Source organism: Cornus florida, unplaced genomic scaffold, assembly GCF_030987335.1.
Source record: "Cornus florida cultivar Cherokee Brave unplaced genomic scaffold, ASM3098733v1 CherokeeBrave_3.0.0_Hap2_Chr06, whole genome shotgun sequence".
NCBI classification, from domain to species: Eukaryota; Viridiplantae; Streptophyta; class Magnoliopsida; order Cornales; family Cornaceae; genus Cornus; species Cornus florida.
In genome coordinates, this window is record NW_026775576.1 from 84,026,134 (window position 1) to 84,044,420 (window position 18,287).

The window sequence follows — 18,287 nt, forward strand, 5'->3', positions numbered from 1 at the left end:
GATTCCCGCTCGGTCTGCCAGATGCTCTTTTCAAGCTGCAGAGCATTCCTCTCATCCTGAAGAGAGTCAGTCTCCTTCCTCAGCAAATCCCTCTCTTTTTCAATTTTACCAAGTTGAACCATCAACCCGGTCTTCTGAGAAGTTAAATTATCGTTCTCCTTGTTCGCTGCGCTAAGGCTGTCAGAAAGCGCGCGGACCTTGGCATTCACCTGCTCAACTTGCTTCTGCATAGCCATCATCCCGTACAAGGTCTATAGAGATATATAGGATAACTGGTTAAGTCGAGCAGATGGTTAGAAGAAAATAAGTGGCAAGAGTATGTAAAGATTTATTGACTAAGGGGTAGAAGTTACCTCCATGGCGGACAAGGGGAATCGGCTGAACACCTCCCTCTGAGACAGACCTTTGGCTACCTCGATGTCCTTGGGAGTCCACATACTTCTGTAGTAGACCATTGCGGTTTGACCATCTTTGAACATGGTCTCGGTCGATTTCACAAACGATCTGTCTGTTCGGATGAAGCGAGGGCTCCATGGCGCCGTTCCTGAAGCGGAGGCATGCCCAGAAGGGGTGGGGGGCCTAGCTTGAGGAGGTCTCGCCAGGGAAATTACATTCAGCCCAGAGGGCCTAACCCTTTGAGACAAGGGAACGTCATCCATGCTGAGAGCACTGTCAGGTTGATGACTTTTTCCTCTGGCCTTTTCCCGTGCGGAAGCAGCAGTAGAGCCAAGAGGATTGTTGACAGAGGGGGTAACGTTCGGGCTGGCAGTCGCCGTGTTAGCGACCGGGTCAGCAGCCATCACGGATGGATCGGTGGAAGGAGTGGTGTCAGAAAGGGTAGCGGAGGAAGATGCTGAAGCTGGTGAGGAATTTGATGCAGGGGTGATAGCAGGCCTAGGGGCAGTTTTTTTCTTGCCGAAGGAAGGGATCTAGAGTTGGCTCATTGTCTTGCCGAGAACTGAGATATCGAGGAGATTATCTGAGGTGAGAAGGTCCAAGCAAGAAGGAACGTTGGTCAGAACGTACCGCTTCAAGTAGTTATCCCTATCCCTGCACACACTGTAGCTCAAGTCATCACAAGGAATGCCTAAGGAATGGCACAAGAAAGAACAAAAACGAGGAATACAAATCTCACAAGGACAGTCACTCTTATGGTTTTTATATTTCTTGTAAAAAGATACAGAGCACTCTCCGAAAGTGCTCGGGATAGGGAAATCCTCCGCAGCTGGAGAGAACCAGGCTCCCCTAACCCTAATAATGTTTTTCCTCCAGCCCTTCTCAGATTTGATCTTATCCGTGCAGATAGACCTTTTCTCAATGGGGAAAAAGTGGTAAAACGGTTCGTCAGTTCTGATCTTGCTGACCTTGTAACAGAGGAGGAGATCTACGAGGTCCAGATCCAGACATCTGTCACGAATCAAGAGTAGCATAACGGATAAAATCCTAAGGAAATTGGGGTTTACTTGTAAAGGGGAAAGATTTAGCTTGTTAAAAACATAGCAAATGAAATGATGTAAAGGAAATCTAAGGAGATTGAGGTGGAGGAGTGAAAACAGGGCCACGCCGGGAAGAAGGCCAGCACCGGTTCTAATATTCACCTCCCGGGGGCAGTTTCTAATTTCTACGTCGTCAGGAAGGTGAAGTTTCATGCGAAGAACATCTAGATCTACTGTCATGGTGAGAGTGGATGAGGATTCCGGGGAGAAGAAAGAAGTCTTCCAAGAGAAAAATGCAAATGAAACTAACCTTAGAGAGTGAAAACGGCAGAGAGTATTGCAAAGCCACTGGAAGGAAGATCTTTCGCAAGAGATCGCCGGAGAGGATTCAAGCAGTAAAAGGTGAGATGGAGACGGTAAAGAGGATCGATGGAGAATCAATGGAGTTTATAAAGACGAGATAAGCCCAAGAGCCGAGGAGTCAGGAAAGCGATCGGTTGTCTTTTTGAATCTCGAAGTGCCGACCCCTAGATCTAACCGTCCATTCTCCCACACGATCTCCTCGAGCCGTCAGGTCATCATTAGCAGCCTCTAATAATTACCCCCTAATCAATAAGGGGTAATTATGGGGGCAGTTGAGGATGCGGCAAGTGGCATGGGCCGGATATGGATCGCGGAAACGAGATCGGGTCGAATGATTGAAGTAGGATCCATGCCAAAGCACCCTGGAATGGGCCGAACCTGGGGGTTCCACTGAGGAAGGTTAAGCCCATTGCAAGACCCAGCCCAGAAGGAAGAGAGCTTTCGGATACAAGCCCAATGTAATTGGTTAATTGCAAAAAAGGTCATGGCCTATAAATAGACCATGACGGGTGGAAAGTGGAAAGAAGGCTAAAGAGAGAGAGAGAAGAACTGGAATGTTGTATCTTCAGGGAAGAGGTGAGTAATTTGGGTCATCGAACTCTTTTCTTAACTAATAATGTTTCCAAATTCATTTCAGTTAGATATAATCTGGATTATAAACCCAATTCAATTTATTTCATTGAAAATAAGGTAAAGCCATTACATCTATCTCGAAATCAAATGCGGCATTGTGTATATTATTGTTGGTTTCAACCGGTCCGTAAACAATATTGCTTGATCCTATAATCTACATTGTTTGATGTGCGTCCATTAAATGTAATATTTTGTATACACACTCATTTAGAATCCTTTTATGACTGATTTTTTCGAATTTAAAATTTGGCATGTTTAATAACTACTTCTTCCGACTTAAAATACTTATTCATCTTAGAGATTGTAACTCGTCTCAAAAATTTTGTCCCTTTTGAAAAAATGGCTCACAAATTTTTCAAAATGGACAAATCTTTTGAAAGTTTTTTCGAAGTGGACAAATATTTTGAGACTTTTTTTAAAATGGACAAATATTTTGAAACGAGAGGAGTATCAAGTATTATGTGTAGCCGTAACAAGATTTGATTTGATTTATTATGTTTGGTTATGACATTAACTGTTTGTTTCTCTTAGTATGGATTTTATATATTTTTATTTTTTTGACAAGAAGGCAAAAAATTTATTGATAATTTGATTTGATCCGGAGATAATTCCAAGTACATCAATAGGGATGGCAATGGGGCGGGGTGGGGCGGGGATCTCATTTCCTAGCCCCCATCCTCGGTCAAATTTTTTACCCCCATCCCCGCCCCTATACCTGTTTAATTTTCAACCCTCTCCCTTATCCCCGCCCCGCCCAGCCACATTAGCCCCCGTCCCCGCATAACATTTTTTAAATTTCAATTCACCTTCAACAAAATCAACACAGTCATAATATTTTCCAACATAATAATTTAATAAAACTTCAGCACAATTATAACAATTTAAAATATGATCAGATGTTTGATGCACAACGACTATGTTATTTCTCTATGCTGCGAGGGAATATATTTAGGGTTTTACTTTCAGAAGTGAATATATATATATATAACATGTAATTTAGTAATATTTTATAACATGTAAGAAAAATTTTGTAAAAATGTACTATAAACGGGACGGGACGAGGTTACCGTCCCCGCCAGGGTTTCATATACAATCCCCATTCCCTTCCCATTTACATAAATGGGTCTCCAAACCCGCCATAAATAGGGCGGGATGGGGTGGGGACCCGCTAAGTATGGGGATTTTGCCATCCCTATACATCAACAACTCAAAAATAAATTTTTTTTAATGCACAATTCAATCTCAAAAATAAATTTTATTTTTTAAAAAAATTTATTCTTAAAACCCCAACTTGCTAAAGGATGAGCATTATCTTCTACCATAGGATCCAACAATGGGTAGTAAATGGGCCTTTTGCAATAACCTCAGCATCAACCTCAAAGATGGACCTTCTCAAAAAAATTCCAATACAAAACTATGAACAAAGCCCAATAGGATCGAAATAAAAAAGGCTTTTGGGCCAAAACATGGAAAACAGTACCCAGCAATTACTAAGGCCCATTTTAAAAAACCCTAGTTTCCAAGCCCAAGCGGTAATCGCATTGTTATGTTATCTCGATTAATCCAAAAAACTAGCTAGCATGCGAGAGTTTGATATTTCATTATTGGGCTAGGGCCGGCTCCTCCTTTAGGTGACTTAGGCTGTGGTTACCTAAGGCACTAGTCAATAAGAATGCCTCAATCTATTTATTTATTTACTTTTTTTATAAGCTTGCTAAAAATTTTATTTCCTTCCTATTATCAAACTCTAGCCAATAGAAAGGCCCCACAATTTTTATTTCCTTATATTATAACTTTCAATTTTTTTATTTGTTTATATTATAACCATCTTAAAATTTTTATTTTCTTCCTATTATTAAACTCTGCCCAATGGAAATGCCCCCAAATTTTTTAGTTTTCTTATATGGACAATATTTAAGCCTTCACCAGTGAGGATGTACACCATCTGATATGGATCAATAAAAAATATATACATATCTTTAATTACCATACATCTTTATTTACCAAATTAGATATGGTAGGTAAATATATCATCACTGATTTGGTAATGAAAGAAGACATGTCCATTTTTTATTGGTTCACATCAAACAGTGACCAAAAGAGATTTAATAGTAGGCCCAAAAATTTCTATCTTTATCTCATCTCATGTCTTCTTTCTTTTTTTTTTTCCCCTTCTTTCTCCTCTTCATCCACATTTTTTTTCCCCGGTATTTATAAAACTTCCCATATTATTCTTTTAACTTTTATCTTCTTTTTTTTTTTTTTTTCCCTTTTTATTTCTTACATATTTTTCCCTCTTTTTTATTAAATTTAAATATAAGTTGTATAACTTTAAGATCAATTATGTGACAAGAAAGATTAATTGGATTCACTATATGTTAAATATTTTACACTTTTATATTTTTCGCCTAAAGCCTCAAATTATATTAAGCCGTCCCTATCTACAAGCATGACCCTTAAGGAATTGTTTGCACTTAAGAAGAATCAATCATAAAACTTGATGTTTTATGAGACATTAGGCTCAAGTCTTTTTTAATTAGGTCAACCCCTTGGGGTTAAGGAGATGATGTTTGAGTAGGAACTATCACCAATGGTGGTGGTGGGAGTAGGGTTGATATACATGACGATGTTTAAAAATTATTTTATAAAATACTTTTTAAATGAATGTGCTGACTAAATTATCCTTTCTTGACTTACTATAACTCACTCATTTTCTATGTTTATGGTCACTAAAAATCAATTTTTTCAAAAATAAAATTTGGTCACTAAAGTCTAATTTTCTGTATTATTCTTTTTTCTTTCTATTTTTTTTAATGTGGCAGTTTTTTTTTTTTTTTTTTGTCGATAGTGTTGGTGTCTAAGAGTATCTCATAATTCACCACCAGACACATTTAATTTTCTATCCCACATGTACCGAATAATTACCGAGAAAGTTCCATGACCCCAAGAGAATTCAAATTGCGGTTTAACTTTGGGTGGACTTATTTGCAACGTTTGAATAGCATAGGGGTGCGAAGAAGATTCGAAAAAGAGGTTGGTTACCAAACTCACCATAAACAGTTTGCTGAAAAGTCAAAAGCTTTTGGTCTTAGGGAGCAGCTATTCGTTTTCAACATTCCTCAAATTGCTCATAACTAACACCTTAACATCCATGGTCCCAAATAAAAATGAGGTAACATAGTTCTTAAAACATGCACATATTTTTTAATATTCATTGAAAGCAGTGTAAGATTTTTTATTAATTATGTGGCCCACATGTTTTGGATATGTGATATACTTCATTAATTAGTGGTTAAATAAATATGTATCAGATTAATATTATATTATTTGATTAACTTATAAATTACCTTTATGATAATTAATTATTGGAGTAGTGTTTTCCTATTTATTCCTTTGATGGGAAGCGGAATTAAAGTTACTAAAAGGAAAACTGGTTCTCTTTCTACCTTTACGAAAGTGCATATTCCCATTAGTTATGTACGCGAATGAAAATAATACGTATAATGTTTATGTGTGCAAAAGGCCAAGAGAGAGAAATCAGTTTTCACACGTTTTGGCTATTGTTTGTACTTGCAGTTTATCACGTTGTTCTTTGGCAAAAATGATCTCAATGTTTGGTTTGATCTCAACAAGATTTACAATTACAGATCGAGATATGTATATCTAACTACTTTATTTATGCATTATAGCAATGTGAAAATATTGAAGTTCTAAGATCTTAGAATTCATGTTTATTTGTGATTAATGGTTTCCATGAATTATTAAGTTTACAACCAATTTTGCCAAGAGCTTTTCTCAAATGAAATCAGATATTTGAAAATTAAGTTTAAATGGCTTCTGATTCAAAGATTCTGTATTTAATATATAATCAGTTCTACCACGTATAATGTTTATGGTTTATGAACTCATTATTTTTCTTTAATGTTGCATAAATAATATTTAAATTTATATCTCAAAGTGAAAGTGATTTGGTTTGAGATAGATATATAATTATGTATGTGATAATATTGAAAAATAATATTAAATAATTTATTTTTTCTTTTGGAATTGACATATATATAAAAGATGTGTTTTGATTGGTCTATGGAACAATTAATGGGTGCTCCGGCTACTGCCATAGATTTTATGCTTTAGTCAGTATATGTTGTAGCTTATGAACAGGTTACACACTGTGTTATACTTTATGTATTGATAAAGAATATAATAATAATAAGAAAGTATATATAATTGAAATCAATGATGCACGAATTACATATTCATGATTACTCACCTTTATTATTGATTTTCCGCAACATGTTTATCTAATGGCTTCTGATTCAAAGATTTTGTATTTAATTATTATTATTTTTATTATCTGAAAATCAACATGTATTAATTTATTTTGTTACAAATTTAAATTTAATTTTGTAGGACATGTAAATAAATTATTGTATTTTGTACCCAAACATACATACGTGATGGAGAATCAAATTTAGATTGATTCAATTATGATCTTCAAGTCCGAATATATATATATATATATATATATATATATATATATATATATATATATATGTGTGTGTGTGTGTGTGTGTGTGTGTGTGTGTGTTTTATTTTGTATATAAAGTAAAATGATATTTTATTAAATTTTTGGACTATTAAATTTCTGAGATCGAACCTACTTAAATTTGGATCAATCAGTATGAGTATGTATGTATAATGTTAAATGGGTAAATTAATGATGAATTAGTAACTAGCTCATTTAATATTCATGTTTATGAGAGTTAGTAGCTACCAAAGTTGCCTAACTATAATGGTTGATGAATATTAATTTTAATAGTAAATATAATTAAAGATAAATTAGTCACTAGCTAATTTAATATTCATATTATGTAAAAGTTGGTAACTACCAAAGTGGCCTAACCATAATGGTTGATGGATATTAATTTTAGTAGTATATATAATTGCAATATTTCATGAATTATGACGTTTCTGATTTCTTGTGATATTCATGCATATTGAGTTTATTTAATTATAAGAAATAATTCCTCAAAGGGAATTGATTTTCAAGTGATTAAATAAACATTAAGGGATTGTACGTATTTTTTAATTGGGTAGATATAGGATATCCAAAGGTAACTTATCTGTTTAATTAAATAATACATCACCAATGAAGGTATACATATAAATACATGTAAGCATCATTATTAGTATTTTATAGTTATCACCCAAATGGGTACTATAGTTATACATTGTATTTATATTTTAAGTTATCTGTATATACGTGTTGTTAACTCAAAACATTATTGTTGTGAGCATTTATCTTATTATGTTTGTTTTATTGCATTCCTTAATTCGCATGCTACATCTGTGCTGATTCTCAATAGGACTAACTTCTCATAATAAAATGAGTAAGTTAAGTTCAAAATTTTGATGTGCTAAATCTTGATTTAGTATTTTAAATTGAGAAACCTACTGTTATTACTATTAAAGACAGTGAAGAAGAAAAGATTCTCCACAAAGCTTGGGAGAGATCGAACAGATTAAGCATTATGGTTATGTAAATAATTAATTGTTCCCCATAGTGACAGTACTAAAGAATATTTGACTATAAGAATGTTTTCGTATTTTAGATAAATATCTAAAACGAAAATTATTAATTGATATCACTACTATGCATTTTTGTTGGTACTCGTACCATATATAAACATAATTATGAGATGATTAATGCTGTTACAAAATTAAGAACCTTAGGGATGATTGTGGATAAGCATTTTCTCATTCAATTTATTTTTAATTTTTTGTCTACTTAGTATGGGTTATTTCGAATTAATACTATTAAGACAAGTAAAAAGTGAAAAAAAAAATAAATAAATAATAAAAAATTGACCATTATGTTAATTTAGGAGGAGATAAGGCTTAAGCAGTAAGGTAATCATTATGGTCATCTGATTACTCAAGAAGTTATAGATAAATTTTCGGAATAAGCCTGAAAAGACATTAAGTGAGCAACACCAAAAATTAAAAGATTTATGTCAATCTACTAAAAGAAAATAATGTAATAATGAAAAAGTGTTATTAATGTATTGAATACTTTTAGAAAGATTATATGAAATATAAAGAATGATTCGAAAAAGAATGGTAAGCTTTTGGCTTTTATATATTTCGAATTACTTATTGAAATTCTTTCTAAATACATGATAGGTTGACTTAAATACTAATGTTTATATTTCTAATAGATGAAAGAATTTCTTATAGCCTAAATCACAAATTCAAATAAGAATTTTTTATTTATGATAATTGGAAAAAAGTTTTGTTGAAACCATTGTGACATTATGTTTAACGTTAGATAGTGTATTTTATTTAAATAATTTTAAACTTTTTATGTTTATTCAATTTCCCATAATTTGATTTTATTTCAAAAACTTTATGTTAATGGTTTTTCATTTAAATTTAATAATGATGTTTATTCAATAAATTCTAATTTGTTAGTTATGGTATTGTTGTTGATGATTTCTGTAAATTTAGACTTGATAGTTTATTTATCAAAAACCTTTTGATCTTGTATCATGATGTTAGAATTAAGCGTAACCCAATTAATAGAAAATTTATCTTTCTTGTAACATAAAAGACTAGGTCAATATCTAATGAAAGATTAGGAAAATTAGTACAGGATGCAATTCTTCTGAATCTAAACTTTACTGATTTTGATGTATGTGTAGATTATATTAAGGGTAAACAAACCAAACACACAAAGAAATGAGCCACAATAAGTATAAGGCTTTTTGAAATTATTCATACAGACATTTGTAGACCTTTTGATGTTCCATCTTTTGGTAGAGAAAACTATTTTTTTTATTACCTTTATAGTTAATTTTTCACGTTATGGATATATCTATTTGTTGCATGAAAAATCTCAAGCAGTGGGTACTCTTGAAGTATACATAAATGAGATTGAAAAACAACTAGATAGAAAAGTGAAAATCATAAAGTCATATAGAGGTGGTAAATATTATGGAAAGTATGATGAAACGGGTTAATACTCTAACCGTTTGCTAAACTCCTTGAAATGTATGGCATTTGTGCTCAATACACTTTGTTATATATGCCATAGCAAAAGCATGTAGCTGAAAGGCGTAATTGGATATGGTTAGGAGTATGTTAAGTAATTCCTCGTTACTCATAATATTGTGGATGTTAAGTAATCTAATGGGTACAAGTTTTACTATCCTAAACATAGTACGATAATTATTGAAACCGATAATGTTAGATTCATTGAGAATGGTCAAGTCAGTGAGAGTGATAAAAATAAGAATGTATCATTCAAGAAGTTATGGTATAAATTTATTTATTCATAATTTCTAAGGAAATAATTATTCCTTCAGTTGTTGAACCATATATTAATGAAAAACAATTGAATGATTAACAACTCCATAATGAGATTGTCACCAATGAATAGATTGTAGATGAATCATAAGGAATAACATTAAGACGATTTCAAAGAGAAAAGAGATCTGCTATTTCGGATGACTATGTGATATATCTACAAGAATCTGATTTTGATATATAGTGAGATATATACAGATTCAGTTATATATTCACAAACCATTAAGAGTAATGATTTTACTAAATAGATTAGTGCCATGAATGAAGAAATTAAAAAGAAACAATTTCTCTAGTATTTAAGAAGGAATCTTTTAAAATATCATGGCATTAGTAACTTATTATGATTTAAAGTTATATCAAATGGATGTAAATACTACTTTTATGAATGGGAGTCTATAAGAGGGATTTTATATGGAACAACCCGAAGGCTTCACATTAGATAGTAAAAAAATACATAGTCTGTAAACTTAAAATGTCAATATATGAATTTAAACAAGCTTCCTGACAATGGTATATTAAGTTTAATGATACCATTATGTCTTTTGATTTTAAAAAAAACACTGTTGATCAATGTATATACTTGAAGGTTAGTGGGGGTAAGTTTATATTTCTGATTCTATATATTAATGATATTTTATTTTGTTTGCTAGTAGTGATCTTAGATTATTATATGAAACTAAAAGTTATCTCTAATAACTTTGAAATAAAAGATATGAATAGGACATCCTACGTGATAGGAATAGAAATATTTCATGATAGATCACGTAGATTTTTAGGATTGTCTCAGAAAACATATATTGAAAGAGCTCTATAAAGATTTGGTATGGAACATTATTCAACCAGTATTATTCCATACATAGGGGATAAATTCAGCCTAATGCAATCTCAAAGAATGAGTTAATTAGAAGGTAAAGAAACGAAAAATATTCCTTATGCATATATTGTGCAGTTTGGTATATAGACAAGTTAGTATGGGATAAAAGATTATATGCTCACATTTAGGAAGATATTTTTTAATTGGTTATTTATTTCTTTTGGCTGGAAGAACAATATTATGAAAAAATGTAAAGTAATTTATTATTACTTTGTCTATTATGAATTTTTAATTTGTAACATGCTTTGAGGCTACAATTTATGGTTGCAGAATTTATTTCAGGACTTGGAGTTATGGATAACATTTTTAGATTACTGAAAATTTATGCTGCAATTGTTGATATTCTTGTATTAAAATGATAGGTATTATAAAGTTGAAATACTTTATCATTAAAGAAGATGTTTATAAACAACGAATGTCTATCGAACATATAATCACACAATTTATGTTTGCAATCCATTAACGAATGGACTACCACCCAAGACATTTATGAACATGATAAAAGAGTGGGTCTTGAATATAGTCAATGTTGATTATTTTTTAATTGTGGATTGTTTAACAGTGCTTATATATATTTGACATTTTGTGCTCATTAAATGTGTTTATGATATTTCCTATTAATTAATGTACATGTACATATTGCTTTAATAAGTGGTAATAGGAATAGTTTTGGAAAAAATATTATTATTAGATCATTATTGATACTTCTCATTTATAGGTTATGTTGAATAGGTTACAAGTGTTGTGGTACATGGAAGGGACTATGTCATTTAGGGACATATAACCGCCATGACTCGCATTGATAATTTATTTACCATTGTATTTATGATGACCAACTTAATGAGTCAATCTGATTTATGGTGCACACTACTGACTATTTTACTAAACCATTATAGAAGTTATAATATGGGCCAAGTGGGAGAATGTAAGATTATTTATTAATTATGTGGCCTATATGTTTTGGACATTGATATATTTCATTAATTAGTGATTAAATAAATAAGTATCAGATTAATACTATATTATTTGGTTAACTTATAAATTACCTTTATGGTAATTAATTATTGGAAGAGTGTTTTCCAATTTATTCTTTACTTTGATGGAAAGTTGAATTAAAGTTACTAAAAAGAAAACTGGTCCTCTCTCTGTCTTTATAAAAGTGCATATTCCTATCAGTTATATACGCGAATGAAAACAACACGTATAATGTTTATGTGTGCAAAAAGCCAATAGAGTGAAATCAGTTTTCACACGTTTTGGATATAGGTATGGTAAATTGGTAAGTTGGATATGAAAAGGGATATGAAAAAGGATGCTTTATGGGATGCGCAATACAAGAATGGTGCTTCCCCTTTACCCTCACAAAAATTCTCCAAAATTGGAGAAAACGAGCAAAAAAAAAAAAAAAAAAAAAAAAAAATCACAAACCAGGGAAATGACTTGTTCCCATGTTCAATAAATCTAAGTTTATAAAGCAAATATTCATATAACTTTTGAATATATCAAGTCATTTTAACGGTCAAAATTTCACTGACTATTGATTTTAACAAAATAAATATGGTATTATCTATACTCTGTTATGAAATGATTTTAGTTTACTTTTGAATATATCAAATCATTTTAACAGTCAAAATTTTCTGAACTATTGATTTTAACAAAATAAATACGGTATTATGTATACTCTGTTATGCATTGATTTTAGTTTTCAGTTAATGGAAGGAAAGAAAAAGCACCATGTTTTTTTTTTTTTTTTTTTTTTTCAGTTATACCATGTAAAAGATGACTTTTTTTTTTTTGGGGGGGGTGGGGGTAGTTTTAAGCTTTCTTATTTCTAATAGTTAGTTCTATTTCTACCTAAGAAATCTTGAAGTATTGTTTTAACTTAAACAATATAAATAATTATATTATTAAATTTAATAATTCATCATTTTTATTAAATGAATATAATTTATTTTCTTTGTAGGGCTCACCAAATATTGTTTTGGAGGGGGGGGGGGGGGGGTGATTTTTAAGCTTTCTTATTTCTAATAGTTAGTTCTATTTCTACCTAAGAAGTCTTGAAGTATTTTTTTAATTTAAACAATATAAATGAATATAAATAATTATATTATTAAATTTAATAATCATTTTTATTAAATGAATATAATTTATTTTCTTTGTAGGGCTCACCAAATATTATTTCTTTCTAAATTCATAAAAGTCATACGTCAGTCTTTTTTACTCTTACATTCTTCAATCAATTATCTATTTAACTTAGAATTTTTATTTTCAATTTTTTTATTTTCCCTTCTGGTAACGAGGTGAAAATTGAAAAAAATATTCAAAATAACCAACCGAAAAGAAAAAAATATTTGAAATCCAAACCAATAATAATTGTAGTTGAACAAATTTTTTAATATTATATATCTGGCTATATCCCAGATTCCCAAACTCTCCCTTGCATGCTAGCTAATTGGTGAGATTAATCGAGATACATACAAAACAATGCGATTGCCGTTTGGGCTTCGAAACTAGGGTTATTTAAAATGGGCCTTAGTAATTGCTGTGATAGTGCTTTTCCATTGTTTGGCCCAAAACTTTTTTTTTTACCGAACCTATTGGGCCTTGTTAATAGTTTCGTATTGGAATTTTTTTGATAAGGTCCATCTTTGAGGTGAGGTTGACGCTGAGGTTATTGCAAAAGGCCCATTTACTACCGTTGTTGGATCCTATGGTAGAAGAAAATGCTCATCATTTAGCAAATTGGGCTCTGAAGAATAAATTAAAGTTCATTGAGATTAATATCATAAACAAACATAATAAATCAAATCAAATCAAATCTTGTTATGGCTAGTAGTGGCTACACATAATACTTAATTGTTGAGGTGGACAAATATTTGAGATGAGTCACAGTTGTCAGAGGTGAACAAATATTTTGGGATAAGTATTTTAAACTGGAAGAAGTAGTTATTAAACATGCCAAATTTTAAATTGAAAAATATCAATCGTAAAAGAATTCTAAACATCAAACTTAATGAGTATGTATATAAAATATTACATTTAAGAAAAATAAATAAATAAAGGACGCACATTAAGCAATATAGATTATAGGGCTAGTTTATGGGACCGGTTGAAACCAACGATAATATACAGCTTGTTGCATATGATTTTGAGATGGATGTAATGGCTTTATGTTGCGTGTTGCCAAATCATACACTCCGAAATCTTTCATCCTTGTATTTGTATCTTCAATGAAATAGATTGAATTGAGTGTATATTCAGGATTATATCTAACTGAAACGAATTTCGAATCATTAGTAGTCAAGAATAGAGCTCGATGACCCAAATTACTCACCTCTTCCCATTTACCATTACCCCAATTTAACTTAAAAATCTCAAACGACTTGGTTTTGGTTCTGCATATATGATGTTCATAAATCCTCACAACCATCAACAATTCACCAGACCACGACCCCTCCACCAAGTACCTGTATTGGTTGACATTACAAGTACCATTGCATACCTCTTCCTCCTTGTAATTAGAATGAGATTTATCCAACAAGAAACGTCGGAGCACACCAAGCTCATCAATCGAGTAGAAGTTACCATGGTAAAATATGACGGAAACCCATTCATGATGATTACTAGCGAAAACAGGCGTCCATTTCCTGTCACCAAGTTTATAAACAGCAATCTGATTCGGGGTATATAAGTAGACCATGCAAGTTGGATCAGTTGGAATGGATGATATGATGAATCTAAGCACATCTGGATTAGTGACCATTTTTAATTCCGGCGGCCGGTGGAAGATGGACAACCATTCTTGAAAGAGGATTGAAGAGATATAGTGAACTCTCATAATAAGGATACAATAGTAGCCATCCACGACAGGGAGCAATACATCTAGTCCTTTTGGGAACTGCACCACCACCACCACCACCACCATTGCCGGAATCAGCCTCCTCCTCGATGCCTTCGTCGTCTGCCATCCAGTGCTTCTCCATGGACTTTACCAAATCGGGAGAAGTCCTATTGAATATCACACCATCCTTGTACGACAACCTCTTCATGTTGGGTGAACGGAGCCTATACTTGGTGGTGGTGTTTTTACCAAGACACAAGAGTTTGGCGGGAGAATTGCATAGGTCAAGCCTATTGTAGAGGAGTAGTAACGGAGTAGTAGAAGTAACGCCGAGTGATAGCACGTTCAGTACAGCAGATCGCCATGAATGACATACACCGCGACATCGTAGAAGATCGAAGGTTGTGGTGACATGTGCCATGATCAACTCCACCAGTTCTTGTGGAAGGTCGGACCAAGGGACTACTGGATTAATATTATTAGCCATGTCCATGCGGGGTGCTCAATCCTACCAGCCGAGGAATATCGTACAAAAGAAGAAAATTAAGATGAGCAAATTAACAAAAAAAAAACAGTAAATTATGGTTTCAAGTCCATGAAGAAATCAACCCTAGTTATAGAGAGCAATATTTGGAAATCCTAATTCCTCTTCTTTTCTTTCCCTTTTTTGTCCCTAATCCGGATAGAATTCCACTTTCTACGTATTTTAGTTTAATAATTGTTTGTTAATAAGCGACCTTTTGGAATTTAATGTCCTTTATTGACACGTCTACCCTTATTAAACTTTTTTTTTTTTTCTCTCCTCCCTCTCCTCCTACGATGCCCCCAGCTGTGTTTTACCAAGGCACTCCAAACTGAAAAAAAAAAAAAAAAAAAAAAAAAAAAAAAACCCCTCTCTTCAGCACTCTTCATTTTTACCAGTGTGTCAGTGTTCACAAGCTATATGTTCTATTCTATTAAGATGGCATAGAATTTTGGCACTTGAATTTACTTTTGATTAACCAAGTTTAAGAAACATTGAAATAAAAAAGGATTTTAAGATATTATCAATCCCTTATTCAAGGAAGCAGCAAAGTTAAAAAAGAATGACAAGGGTAGGAAATTGGTGCTTTTGTTCCATTCAAAAATATAACTTTTGAAGCTAAAAACCGCTCTTGAAACAAAATTTACAGGGAAAGATGATTGTTTCCAATTTCACTTCCTTGAAGTTTAAAAAATATAACCAATTTTTCACGGATCAATTGATTACTCGTACCATTTAGTTATTGTATCCTATCATTCCAGTATTGCTGCAAACTCCAATTTGTTACAAACCATTGATGACTTGTTACCAAATAGCTATTGTATTCTATGCATTGATGCCAACTCCATCATAACACAGATCTCTCAACAAGCCCAAGAGAATTCCTTCATTGGTTGAATCATTGATTATTTTACGAAATCAAAGGATTAAAAAGTTATTCTCTTGGGCTTGTTGAGAGATCTGTGTTATGGATGGAGTTGGCAGCAATGCATAGAATACAATAGTTAAAGACGGACATTTTTTGTGGGACGGAGGGATTATATATGATTGGTATTCATACATCACAAACATTAGTCACACGAGTCAAGACATATATGCTTATAGGAGTAAGGGACCACAGCATCGGTAGCCATTACACGAGACTAAAACTGAACAAAACTAACGCATCAAATGTTGTAGTTAAAACTTCGTACTTTCGAGAATTACATCATCGGTGAGGGAGAGACTCTTACCGTTATCCCAAAGGGATGGACAAGCTGCTCGCCGAGCCCATAGTGCTTGGGATTTGCCGTCGTCTTTCACCCAGCCACCGCCACGCCCACCAGACCACCAAATTGAACCACTCCAATAGCTGGTTCGCCTTTTGCAGAGGCTTGTTATCACCGGAATTGACCTAATCGCCTCAACTGACTTGGGGCGATTTAGAAGATACTAAAATTAAATTAAATATAAATATAAATATAAAGAAAAGTAAAGATAAAAATAAAAAATAAAAATAAAGTGCAAACTAAAGAAAACAAATCTGCTCTAAGCTGAAAAAACTAGTGCACAATGATATTGGGATTTTTTTTATTTTTTTAACAGTGTTGGTAAGAAAATAAAATAAAAAATAAAGAAAAAGAAATTTAATAGAAAACACTAAACTAAAACATCAAGAAATTCAAATCCTTATTCTGTAAATTCTTAAAGTTTTTTTTTAAAAAAAGTTTAGAAATATATATAGAGAAAAAAGTTTCAAAAATATATATATATATAAGGTAATGTGCACATAACACCCATATATGAGAGTAGTAGCATATACTTTCTTGGGCATTTTCGAAAGAACAAAAGAGCAAAATGAGCATTACAACACTAATTTATGTCAGATTTTTTTATTAAGGGGTATTTTTGCACAATTTGAAAACATTAGGGGTGTTTTTTATACACTTTTTAAAATAAGGGTAAAATTAATATGCAGAGTATACTTTGGGGATATTTCCTGCACTTCGCCCGTGTGATATATGTGTGTATAAACATATGCATATATGTACCTCGTGCAAGGTCAGATGATCCGAGGATGCAATCGAAGATCTAGAAGTATAACAGTTTCTGTCTATGTAATGTAGAAATCAGTAGACTTTACTACAAATTCTCCACTACTCTCTTTCTAATGTGTTAGATTTTACTACAAATTTTTATTAATACTGACACACAATTTTGGTCTTACAGTGCAATAGATTTAAATAGATAATGTAATAATTTTAAATGGACAAGACAATGCTCATATACAAACATTGGTTTTGTAATCATTTTTTTTTAATATATATTATATTGCTTTTTTTTTTTTTTTTTTTTTTTCCTGGCAAAGACATACAAGACAGCAAAAACAAAAACAACACAAAAACAACTAACACTTCACATCCGCCTCAGCAAAACGCACAATGAAATGAAGAAGAGACAGCAAAAACTGATCCGATCCAAGCCCAGGACGTGAAAGAGCAGCTAAAGCATGAGCCACCTTATTACCTTGGCGACGAACATAAGTCAGAGTAGTAGAAGAAAATCACCAAAGATCTCGATTGATATCAAAACAAATAGAAGCAATTTTCGCTGGGCAAGACTCACCACACAACACCCCATCCATAGCAGCTTTGGCATCCAATTCAAACCATAAGCAAGAGAAACCTAATTCAAAAGCACAAAGCGGAGCACGTTGACATACCATAGATTCCGCCTACAAAGAAGAAGAAGCGAAAAACGGACAAAAAATAACTGCTTGAAGAACATCACCTTTAAAATCACGGAAACCCAACAACGACTTCCGACAAAATGAAGCATTAAAATTACATTTGACAATACCAGATGGGGGAGGACACCAAGAATCCACTGAAGTGATTGAGGGCCCTGGCTGTAAGGAGGAGCAGAGAAACCGAGCATCTTTGAATTCCCAAAAACTGACTACTGCTTTTTGAGCCACAATCTCCGGTCTCCATAAGATCCCTTCAAAGGCTAACCGATTCCTTGCTTTCCAAATGCCCCAAACACAAAAAGAAATCAAACTAAGTACATCCTCAAAGTCCGAAGAGAGCATAGCCCGACGCAGCAGAAAACTCCAGCCAATCCGTAAAGAAAAGAAAGAACGACCTGAAAAATCCAAATGCAGCGGAGAAAACTTCCACACCTGAAGGGAATGACCACAACGAGGAAAAATAGGCTAGAGAGTACACCTGCGAGCCAACAAAGCAACCCGAATTGGCAAAGCATGACGATAAC

General features: G+C 32.8%; 1 protein-coding gene across 1 annotated transcript; it reads right to left on the reverse strand.

The window, feature by feature from the left end:
- Window positions 1–13,768: 13,768 nt before the first annotated feature.
- Window positions 13,769–14,371, reverse strand: LOC132314460 (putative F-box/kelch-repeat protein At5g24040). Its single transcript, XM_059813324.1, has one exon. It carries the CDS (start codon window positions 14,369–14,371, stop codon window positions 13,769–13,771), a length of 603 nt encoding a protein of 200 aa, XP_059669307.1.
- Window positions 14,372–18,287: the final 3,916 nt, after the last annotated feature.